Source organism: Micrasema longulum, unplaced genomic scaffold (assembly GCF_059751315.1).
Source record: "Micrasema longulum isolate JH-2025_06_02 unplaced genomic scaffold, ASM5975131v1 h1tg002850l, whole genome shotgun sequence".
Classification (NCBI taxonomy): domain Eukaryota; kingdom Metazoa; phylum Arthropoda; class Insecta; order Trichoptera; family Brachycentridae; genus Micrasema; species Micrasema longulum.
This window is the reverse complement of record NW_028279972.1, coordinates 79,919-92,342: the sequence shown is the minus strand read 5'-3', so window position 1 is coordinate 92,342 and position 12,424 is coordinate 79,919. Positions and strand designations below refer to the sequence as shown.

Here is a 12,424-nt window from a genome sequence, read left to right as displayed (position 1 = left end):
TATCTGTGTGGATTTAAGTTTTAATGTGTATTATTTTATGTTTATTTTTTAGACACCATAAGTATATATTATATTATGTAAGTGAATGCCTCGACACGGGTTGCGCCCAGTGAGGTATTCATATTTAAAGTAAAAGTGTTGTGTAAAACGCGAAATAAAAATAAATAAATAAATACACCGTAAATAATATATTTGTACATTTTTAAGTTAGTTTAATAATGTCCTAACAAGACGTAACGCGTCGCATATATATTTTAAAAAATCAAACTAGAATTACATCCAATAAAAGTTTATTATTTGGGATACATTACTACTATTTCAAGATCCAAAATAAATTAATGATAATAAAATATGTTGAAAATATTTTTTTGTTAAATAACATTCAAATGCTTTTTTTTTTCAATATAAGCAATAATGCATTTAAAAGGTTTTATCATATACTAGAGTAATAATTCGCTTCCAAGCGGGTGGCGTATATTGATCTAAGGGTTTATCAGTACACCGACGATATTAATAACCTGTATAATTAGTTTTATTTTCTAGTGTTAATTGCGAATATAAAGTTTCTTATATAAACACTCGTCCAGCAACACAAATTAACTGGATTGTCCCATTTGTATCAACCGCCTTTGGTAAAAAGTAATACAATGTAATTGCTCCAAAAATATTTAATGATTTATTTCCAAATGTAAAAGACTCAAAATGTAAAACAAATTTTAAAATTAAAAAAAACTACACATATAAATAGTGTAGCGAGAGATTTTTTTGAAAAATATATGTAAATCAAAAAACGTTGTACTTTATATAATTGGTAGACATATTATTTATATTTTTATGTATTTCTTTGTTTTATTATATATTATACCATATTATTTATGTTTAAGTAACATATATTCTTGGCACATATACATACTTTATATTTGTATAATAATGATTTTTAATTTCTTACATTTGATTAGCTAGGCATTTATAATTAAGTAGTTTTAGGTTTTCTTTTTTATGTAATTGTTTTATTAGTATAAGACTACTTATGCTCTAAAGATAGAAAATCTCCATCTTAGAACAGGCTGTGCTATGTTAGATGGAGACTATCATAAACAGAGAACACTCCGTTTTCATTTTACATTAATTGGTTTTATATAGATTCCCTGTTATTAAGAATGTATATATATATTTTTTTAATAAATTTATAAATAAATAAATATGATGCTAGCCATATTAGTTTTAAATGTAGTCAAATTACTAAAGTAAAAAGTTTAAAAGTTGGGAAAAATTTATAACTTAAAAAATAAGTTAAACTTTCTTGTTAAACCTTTTTTAACTTATTTTTTTAAAGTGCAACTGGCCCCCAGTTCTTTATGGTACTTACGAATAGTAAACAATAAATTTTTGGTCATTGGATCAGCTGGTATTTACCACGTCGCGATCTAAAATAAAATGAAGATTTTACCAAATAAATATAATTGCATAACTCACTTTGTAACAGCCACCGCAATATCGTAGACTGGTAATCTTCTCTCCCTGAAAAGATATTTGCCCATGTCTGTAAGGGCTGCGGCGGAGTCAATGGCGTCGCGTCCTACCCTATTGTTCTCCAGGTATGGAGTGGCATCAGGTCCCTGGAGGAGAGAGGAAAATTGGTTCAATAAATAGTTTTAGTTTTTTAAATATTTTAATTTAGATTTTCTTTAATGTTCATGTACACTTCAAAATTAAATTGGTAAGAGATACCATAATGTAAGCAATTTGTGCAGTGAGCAAAAATATCAAAACATATTTTTTGCGGAGGATTTATGCACAAGCAATAATATTGTATAACTGTATAATAAATTAACTAGTAGGTAATAATGTTATTGTTTCTTTTGCATAAAAATGTCTGCCTTAAAACAGGTTGTACCTAGTTAGGCAGACTCGACATAATCCAGAGAAATGTATTACCTAAGTGTGTATGTAGTAGATAAAGTAATTGTTATTTTTGTTAATAAACCATGATTATGATTATTATTGTTTATTAGTCGTAAGCTATCTCCTGTCTCTATCCTGCTCAGTTCGTCGGGCGTAATGTGAAACGACAAATAAAGGTGACGCGTATGCGGAAGGGAGCCACATACTGAATAGAACTTACAGTTGACCGATGTAAACAGTCCGTGCTTTTTACTGTACTACTTGTTTTGCTTATCAAAGTCGACGTGATATGACTTAATAATACTTTCTCCCTCTGCTAGTCATACCCTTTCCTTCGAGGAAAACTTTTTAGCTCGGATTTGTATGGAGTGTCGTCTCTTTATATTATATCTCAATGTTTGTACCGGGGATTTGTTAAGCGGCATGACTGAGTCGATTATAATCTGATTCGACCAATGTCTGTGTATCGTACAATTCCACTCAGACGCAAATGGCTTCCTGATACTTTTACATAACACGAAGCTAGCGTGTCGCTGAAGATGCAGTAAACAGAAACCGCCATTGTGGAGAGAATTTTCGTGAGAAATGAGAAAGTGTTTGTTATGTGATCCAACCCGCGCAACAATACTCTGATTTGTATAATTATACAACGTATATAATAAACGTATTAACTATAAACATACTGTTTATGTAAACACGGAAGTTTGGGCTGCGTGAGAAATTGACAGACGCACTTCTCATTCGTGGAATGTAAAAACGCGCGGAGTAGATGTGTCTTGCGTCTTATGTCGAGAATGCGTTCAAAAAATATTCGAAAGATCTGGGATTCCATATATTTATCGTGTTAGAGGTATTTTTGCCTTTTACTTTTTTTTTGTATGTCTTTACGTAACTACATAATATGCGCAATCGTTTATGCCAGTAACTAGGGAATTCGTTCCAAAACTTTACACTTTTAACAAAAAACTTGGAGACTTCTAAAAATATTTAAAAATTAAGTTTAAAAAAAAAATCAAAAACAAAAAAAAAAATCAAGATACGCTGCGATTGATGTACAAATGCAGTGCCCTATGCACCATACCATTAGGTGCGGAAACGGAATGATGATGAAATTAATTTAGTGATTTAAAATTTTTTTTTGAGCCGTTTTCAAATTTTCGTTATGACTACATATGATAGAAAATGAAAATCTAATTATCATAGAGTGAACTGTGTGGAGATCGTTAAATCTCTTGATTCTATTCTAATACTCCAAGTATAATATTTTGTGTTTTTTTTCCGTTTTATTACGATACTTTATACTCATCCAAATGATTTTTTTCCATATCAGAGCTGAAATACTGCGTTTATTGGCAAAAAAATTAAAGGACATACTTTAGATAAATAACAGGTCATAAACCCTGTAGATGCCTGGACTTCTATATTGCCTTTTCTAAAAGTTCTTTATCTCTGTTTGTACATACTTGCGATACAGAAATGAAAATAGCTTCACTAGATACAAAATAATTGTTCCAACTTTAACTGTTTATATGCATAATGTTTATTTATAAAAATAAAAATAATATTACCATTATTACAAAAATATAATAAGGTTTAACAAATAATAAAAAAAAGCAGCTAACAATTTTAATTCCAAGAACTGAAACTTAAGTTAAAATAGAATTATTACAGATTATAAAAATAGACATTGATTCTTGAAGGCAGCATTAAATTCTTATTCTTAAGACGTCTTCCAGCTGACTTCTTTGGATTCTAAGGAATCACTCTTTTATTTTAACTGAGAAATTATTTTTGGAAGAGTTAGCAATTTCTTGATGTAGCTTTTTGTAGCACCGAGGTCCCATAAAGCTTAAGTGCTTTTGAGCAAAAATTCTAATAAAAAAATAAAAATATATTTACGGTTTCATTCTGTCCATTTAGTTACAATTTAAATATATTTTAAATACAGCAAGGTATGTTTAAAATGTATGAAAAAAATTAAAGCTTGGACAGAAAAAAAAACAGCTATCTCGAGACAAAATCTGGTCATTTTAGTGATTGTTTAAATTAATATAGAATGATCAGGACAAAAAAGACCTGATCTTGTTTTGAATTTACATTTTTTTTTAAAATTTGATATTCATTTGTTTATAATTTATTATCAATTTTAAAAAAAAAAAATCTTCGCTTTCGTTTTCACTTGTGACGTCACTCTTTTGTCCTAGTTCTAAAAAAATGTGGAATTTTTGCACTATGCTCAAATACACGTTTATGGTTGGCGAACTTATTTGCGAATGATTTTGACACTATCAATTTTTATTTTGCCGACTTTTTGCGTAACTTAAAGGCAGCTTAACCCAAAATATAAACTTTTATTATGGTATTGTTATTACGTCAAAGTAAATTTTAAAAATATAATGTATTGTTTAACCTTACAATGCTACGCATCGTGTGAATAGTCTTGACAACTTTTGTTACGTGTGTGGTGAAGTGACTTAATATTGATTAGAATTTTTCAATATCAGTTTCAATATCATTAATGTGTAAATCTGTAAATAAATTGTCAGTTAGGCCTCTACTTTGGAACAACTTAATTTGTCAGCATGCGTCACACTTGGAGTATAAACACAAGTTGTTACATGATTACAACACCAGGTTTACTATGGAAGGGCTAGCTGTTCCTAGATATTGCAATAAATATGGCAAAAGAACACTGCAATACAGTATACCTAAAATATTTAACATGTTACCAAACAATATTAAAAAAAACTGAGTTAAATACAGGAATGAGACGTATGCTCAAATTATGGTTAATCGAAAAATGTTTTTTGTACTAGTGATAGTTTTTTAGTTTTTGATAATGTAATAAAATATGATATAATATGTAATGTTTTTAAAATAAAATTATCATTAATGTGGGTTAAGTATGAATAAGCGAAGCAATTTATAAGAAACTGCTGACAAGTTGTATATAAACAAATCAGCGGGACTTTAAAAATCAAATAAATTTATCAAATAAAACAACTGGTTGCTACTACTTCTGCAGGGGATAAACGAGGAGGGGGGAGGGGGAGTCTGATAAACTGTCAACCGCGCGGTCACGCCCCCCTCGCTTTTCCCCGGCAGAAGTCGGCAACCATTTGTTTTTTTTTAAATATATATTTTTTTAATTTGCTTCATTCTAAATATTTTTTTAAATATGCTAATATGTCTTCTTGCCCATACTGATCATCGTGGTTTCGGATGTGACAGGGTTTAAGGAACATAATGTATAAACATTTTTGAAAAAAAAAAAAAATCTTCACTAAATATTACCAATAGAGGGACCACGTTTGTTCGCCAGCAAAAAATCTCAAGGCAGTTCGTAAAATTACAATTCTATCCATAAAGGGATAACTTCGCGAAATCTACCAAAGGCCATCTCTTTCAACCGACAAACTGAGGTTGAATAATTTGCCCCACCAACTGAAATGCGTGGAAGCGAAACAGAATAATGAATTAATTGGTACCGTTGTCATTGACGATGGAAAGTCAAATAAAGAATGGATACTTATGTGATGTGCATTGTAGAGGCCAGAGATGAGACTGTCATAATTTATCGCCAAATCAAGAGGTCAACATATTTCATTTTTACCTCTCGGCGAAGGTCATAACCGACCGACTAAGTAAGCGTCCGTCTTAGATTTTTAAGTTTCCATTATAATCATAAATCATGCATTTCCAACGTCAGAATACACGTAAAATATGTTTATTAAACTATTAAAAAATGATAATTATTGTTATTTCTTTATTTGGCGGTTTGAGCGGTAATGATTTATTTTAACCCTTTAAGTCCGGGTGTTCATTAAAATAAACAAGAAATTTGAGATTTGTAAATTTAAAAGCGGGTGGTTTATTTTATATTTACAGGTATCCCCAAGTTTATTTATATTTTTTCCATTCAATTTGGTAGTTGGCATTAAAAAAAATAGTTCGTTTTTCAGTTGGATAATTTGCTTCTAGCCGGTTTGTTCGGTCTGAAGCGAATTCCTGTCGTCCTAATAATTTGTATTTAAGCCACGTTTTAACACATTTCATTAAAATTAAACTAATTTGACTGGATACACATAACTGTGCTCGGGCGAAAAAGAATGCAGTTTGAGTTTGACAACGAACAAGAACCCCGATGAGTCTTTTCGACTCGACTGCTTCTCAGAGTTAAAATTTTTGAAAAAATTAATTGAGTGGGGATAAGTTCGCCGAGTTGTGTAGCGGTTGACGTTTTTTCCTATAATTCTTGGAATCATGGGTTCGATTCCGGGCAGGATGGAAGTAAAATATTGGTTTTAAAGCTGGACTGACACTCGAAGCGCAAGAATGATCGCCTTTCCTTCCTTATAACAAAAATAGGGAAATTATGAATTGTATGATAATAGCGACGATTTTTTCATCATTCGAAACCCAGAGTTCATTATAAAAATAGTAATAGAAAATATAAAAAAAAGATAAACGGAAAAATTAAAAACACGAAAAAAAAACAAATAAAGTTTATTTCAACGATTCTATTATTTTGTACCTATATCTGATTATTTTTCATTATTTTTCATATGTTTGATTATTTTTCATGATATCTTTTTTGGAATGTTATTATTTATTATTTTATTTTTTATTATACATGCCTTATTTTCTCGATTGTTATTCTATTACATCACATGTTTTTACAATTAAATTTATTTTACTATGTAATTTTTATTATTTTTATTTACTATAGATTAACACGGGCACAACCTCAAAAGCCTAAATAAGATCATGAATAAAAAAAAACGTTTATTTCATATCCACGGGAATGAATTCAGATATAAAAGGGTTAAATCCAATAAAACTGGTTTCAATTTGTGATGGTTTTTATAAACTATCAAACAGATGTAGTGATTTATGTAATGCATCAATTATAATATTATATTTCATCATATCAAATATCGTGATCCCAAGTACCGTTTTTTTAATAGTTGAAGTTTACGTTATTAGTGTTAGCTGCGTTTTTTATCTATGCATGGAGGTTTAATGTCTACTTTTTATATCCAATCAAATCTAGGTGTATGACCTTTTCAACTTTGATAATAAGATTTTACAATGTCTTAGCTTACGATCTTTTAATAATAAAACTAAGTACATTGCTCATATTTTGTTTAATCGATATTGTTTTGATTTAAATGAGGCGTGTTGAAACAAAAAAGGCATTCTCCACTTTTTTCGTTTTGAGTAAAAAGCGATAAGTGTTTTTTTTAGTACTTTTCCCAGGCCGCAAGAATATTGTATTATTTTAGTAAATAATTACTGCCGGAAGTAACTATCTGGGTAAATTCTATTACGCTTAACAGGTAAATTATTGACTTATTTTAAATTACAATAAGATTTTGATTTGTTTGATGGTTTTTGATCTGTGACGTAAAGGGGACTCCCTTTGATGTTGCGGAACTCTAAATAAGAGTAAGCATTGTTTTTTATTTATGTTATTTTATTGTGACTATTATTACTATAATTATTGATATACATTAAAAAAAACTTATTACTACTACGAGACTTTATTTTGTATAAATTGCATCTATCTTAAATTAAGTTTTATTAAAATTAATCTTATTTAAATTCTAATAAACTGCTTTAATAACATATAATGAAAACTAATTTTTGGTCTATACGCAATTTTTAATTTTTCTTTTGTGAATATTGGTGTTCACATATAATTGGTGAAAGATGTTTAGTGTTATTATTTTTTATTTTATAAATTGTATTTATATTGTGATATCTTTTTCTGTTTGTGAACTGAAAATAAATAAACTCAATACGTTAAAATAATGTTTTTTTTTCTTCAAATATTATAATACATACATTTACTGAGTACAGATACAGTTTATAGTAAAGGAGGTAAAATACTAGAAACCGCTATTCTTCCAAAACAGCTAAAACAGTTTCACAAAAAATAAACTGTTATTTTTATTGATTGATTTATTTTGCACCACAACAGGCTTCGAGGCCCAATTACACACTACATCCAGGCGTGAGAAAAATCTGATTTAAGTTTGGTGTTCAAACCCAACACCTTCCGTATGTGAGTCTGGTGTCCTAAGTCTTAACCAATACACCACGGAGGCCGCCGGTAGATAAAACTTCAATTATTGTTTGAAAAACTAAAAACTGTTCCAGCAATTGCGTGTACCAGGTTTATAGCCTACGCCGCTTTGAAACAGATAAAACAAACCATCACGCCGTTTCCCCGTAGGGGTAGGCAGAGAGGATAGAATACCATATCACTCTATCTTTGCATACATACCTCGCTTCCTCTACATTCATACATCTCCCAACCGTCCCAACCGTTTATGCGCTCTGTAGCTGCAAGACGTGCTGGAATATTTATTAATTGTACAGCGCCCTTGAGGTGATTTTTGCAAAAATGGCGCCATATAAATTATCCAACTATATATATCTTCTCTTGCACGCACGCCGATTATTCCTACTTTTGACATGTCCATCTTCAAGTTTTTGATGGACTTGATCGTGCCACGCCTTTCTCGACCTACCTCTATTTCTGCATCCATCAACATTCGCATCGTAGATCCTTTTAGCCGTTATTTCGTTGTCCATTACCTCTACATGTCCTAACCAACGCAGCACCCCTTTCTTGATTCTATCGATAATGCATATCTCAGCCTTACACAGTTCACGGATCTCGACATTTGTGCACCTATCATACATCGTTTTAACACCCATTCGCCTGAAGGATCGCATTTCGATAGCATTTAACCTACTTTCATCATCATTTTTCCAATTCCATACTTCTCTCACATACATAAGAGTTGGCACTAAAACTGCATTGTGAACTGCTAGTTTAGTCTCCTGCGATAAACATTTGTTTGCCAAAGTAGATTTCAGTGCACCGCTCACCCTGTTCCCGGCACTAACCCTCCTTTCAATATCTTTCTCGTTCTTTCCATCCCTAGTAAACATACTTCCCTTCTGTTACGCCGCTTAAAACTTATTTATATTAATTTAAAAACAGTTTCACAAAACAATATAATTTGTGAATCGGTTACTGTTACTGCAACTTAAATAACCGAAATGCCTATCTATAATACAGACTTTGCTTCCTCTACATTCAGACATCTTCTCATGCAGGCGCGCTGTTTATGCCAAATTTTAAGATGTCCATGTTCAAGTGTTTGTTGGATTGGTCATGTCATATCTTTCTCGGTCTTCCTCGTTTTCTGCATTTATCAACATTTGAAACAATCAATAAACTATTTGAAAAAATCTAAAATACCTGGAATATGCGACCAATATACCAATAGAAAAATTCGCTTAAATTCTCCAATGACCCGCCTTTGTTGTATTGTTAACTCAAGACAAGATCTGGACTTTTTTGGTTTAAGTTTACAAGGATTTAAATGAGCACTCAATAAATAGTCCAGATCTTGTCTCAATATCCCTTATGTGTCAATGCTTCTTTCTTTTTTTTTAAATGTTTTAAACTATTCTTTTATTGTAATATTTAAACCTTATAAATTGTATACATGGACAATGTCCGTTAATAAATAAATAAATAGATTTACCGAGTCTGATATTTTTTGAATCATAAAAAATTTGAGAGAAGCCGATATTTAACTTTATTTTTATATACATATTTTTTTTTCTTTTACATTTCTTATATTTAACATAATTTAAATTATTGTATTAAGAGTAAACAATTTTTTTGGTGTGTGCTTGGGTGTCCTACACTAATATATAAAGAAATTGTCAATATCTGTGTACATACTGTTTGTTTACCTATAAAATAAATAAATAAATTTTAATCGTAAATCTTTTGAGCTTCCTTTCATTCCACATATAATATTTGATACTTATTACTTGTTAAATATTTAGAAATATTATTTCCACAGTTGGTCATGGCAAACGAAGCGGTCCTTTGTTACCTTCGCAACACAAATCGCCCATACTCTGCTAACGATATCGTCATGAACCTGCACAAGGAGTTCGGGAAGACCATCGTGCAGAGGGCACTTGACGCCCTGGTCCAACAGACGTTGGTGCTGGAGAAGGTCTATGGTAAGCAGAAGGTGTACGTCATCAGACAGCAGGCTGAAGATGACTTCAAACAAGACGATGTAAAAGGTAGTGAAAACCCTCGTATCAACTTGTTAAGTTTTCCATACTGCTGGCGCGGGGCATTCCATGAAAAGTGGGAAAATGACGTAGGGAAAACCTGTACTAAATGACCTCTCGAGGTAAAACAACCCCCTAAGGTTTTAAAAAAACTACAAATTAATGCTATCTATTTTTCAATTCTACAAACATTCTTCAAACAGTATATTTGACTTATTTAAATTTATTTCAACAGGGAGGGAAAACATTTTTGAGAAGGGAATATGGAAGTCTAGGCATTTACAGGGCTTATGACCTGCCATTGGCTGATTTAAGTGGCCACTTAACACACTGTGTAACATTCACCATTCTGCCCATGTTTGATCATCCATATTTCCTCGACTCTTCCATTAAACCTTTCCTTCCTAGGGAGGAAATCCAGCTAGTCTGCAAGCATTTGGACATACTCAAACATTGTTTAGTATTTTTGACATCTGACAGTAATAGCGGATTATTATGTTAAGTGAAAAAAAGTGTGCATGAAAAAATATACAAATTTGATTTATGTTCAAAGCATTTGTGGTCAAACGTTTTAATCAATGTTAGTAAATATTCGTAGTTGACCTCTTACCGACTTTTTATGTCTACCGGTTTCGAGAAATACCTACCTCTTCATCAGGACACTGAACAAACCAACATGCAAATACTAAAATACACTTTCGTCTTTACCATCTTTACGCATTTACGAACACTTACTCACACAAATACCCACTAACACAAATGTACACTTACTCTCATTCAAATGCACACAAACACATCCTTTTACATATAATGCATAAACAGGGTGTTCTTTAAACCCTGTCACATCCGAAGCCACAATGATCAGTATGGGCAAGAAGACATATTGGGATATTTAAAAAATATTTGGAACGAAGAAAATTTGTAAAAATAAAATATTTAAAAAAATAAATGGTTGTTTACTTCTGCAGGGGAGAAGCGAGGGGAGTGCAGCCACGTGGTTAACGGTGTGTCAGACTTCCTCCTCTCCCCTCCTCGTACCACCCCTGCAGAAGTTAGCAACCATTTGTTTTTTTTTATATATTAAAAAAAAAATGCGTTCTAAAAAAATATTTTAATGTGCCAATATGTCTTCTTGCTCATACTGATCATCGTGGTTTCGGATGTGACAGGGTTTAAAGAACACCCTGTATACGCTCGCACACATTTAAAAATGTACCATAATTTAAAAGGTATGATTTTTATTTAGAAACTTCGCTGGTCTGTCTTTCAACCTTATCTTTATTATGTTATTAAATTATTGTTGACTGTAATTTTTGAAATATTATTTAATAAAAATAACTAAAAAAAATTATAGCTTATAGGTACATGTTTATAAAAAAAAATTCATTGCGCGATTTTGTAAAATAAGCGTTTTAAAATGGCCAAATCGTATGATTTACTTACTTTTAATGAGACATCAGTCTTAAGGTGATTCTAAACGAAAATTTAAAACCAATTATTTGTAGATGACGCTTTTATATTTTTTTATTGAAAAATGCCATTTATACGTTTATTTTCAATGGAAATTTTGCAAAACTTGATTTACATAAACTTTACACTATATTGATTGAAACAAATACCATAAAAATATAAATTAGGTCCTTTACTCATTTTTTTTTGTTTTGTACACCATTTTGTGAAAAGGAACGAAATTATATTGTTATGGCATTTTTTTCAATAAATATAGTTTACGGTTTCCGCAAATCAAGTTTTGTAAAATTTCCATTGAAAATAGACGTATAAATGGCACTTTTCAATAAAAAATGATAAAAACGCCATCTATGAATAATTACTTTCATATTTTTGTTTCAGAATCACCGTCTTATTTACACAAAACGGTAAATTATTTACTTTAATAAATTATAATCCGGTTATGTTTGTATTTTTATTATATTTTTCCTAACATTTTTAAATTGCTTTTATTTATATCTATAATGTACTTAATCAACAGCTTCCATAACTGTGGAAAATTTATATTTACTGTTTTCACTATTTTATTTTCTATATATTCTTATTTTCTGTATGCAATATATATGAAAACTGTTTTATTTTTCCCAAATAAATAAAAAAATAATTCATTTTAGACATCGATGCTCTGATAGCATCAACTGCACAGGATTTGTCTCAAGTTGAAGAGGAATTGAAAGCTACCGATGGTGAACTTAAGGGGTTACAGAGTTCCTTAACCACTGCGGAGGCCAAGAGCCAGTTGGAGGCCAGGGAAAAGGAAGTCGACCTTATAATGAAGAAGCTGAATGACCTCAAAGCCAACTCTACTCCGATATCTCCTCAAAAGTTGGAGAAGATTAAGAATGATAGAGAAAAGGCCCTAAAAGAATACAGGTGATACTTTAATTTTAATTTA

General features: G+C 30.9%; 2 protein-coding genes across 3 annotated transcripts in view; one reads left to right on the top strand and one right to left on the bottom strand.

Moving 5' to 3' along the window:
• sona (sol narae metalloprotease) overlaps positions 1–12,424 on the bottom strand; it is a gene marked incomplete at its 5' end in the record, with an annotated part of 148,005 nt that overhangs the window by 55,668 nt on the left and 79,913 nt on the right. The window contains one exon of the mRNA XM_088241346.1: positions 1,477–1,619. Coding sequence (XP_088097472.1) covers positions 1,477–1,619 — 143 coding nt within the window. The remainder of the gene's footprint in view (positions 1–1,476; positions 1,620–12,424) is intronic.
• The window catches only part of LOC148271475 (homologous-pairing protein 2 homolog), a 39,527-nt gene that overhangs the window by 25,207 nt on the left and 1,896 nt on the right, over positions 1–12,424 (top strand). The window contains exons 2-3 of one of the 2 annotated variants that reach the window (XM_088241349.1): positions 9,798–9,963; positions 12,144–12,402. In XM_088241349.1, coding sequence (XP_088097475.1) covers positions 9,804–9,963; positions 12,144–12,402 — 419 coding nt within the window. In that variant the 5' untranslated portion in view covers positions 9,798–9,803. Of the gene's footprint in view, positions 1–9,797; positions 10,030–12,143; positions 12,403–12,424 lie in introns of both variants that reach the window. The other variant, XM_088241348.1, reaches the window with a different exon arrangement.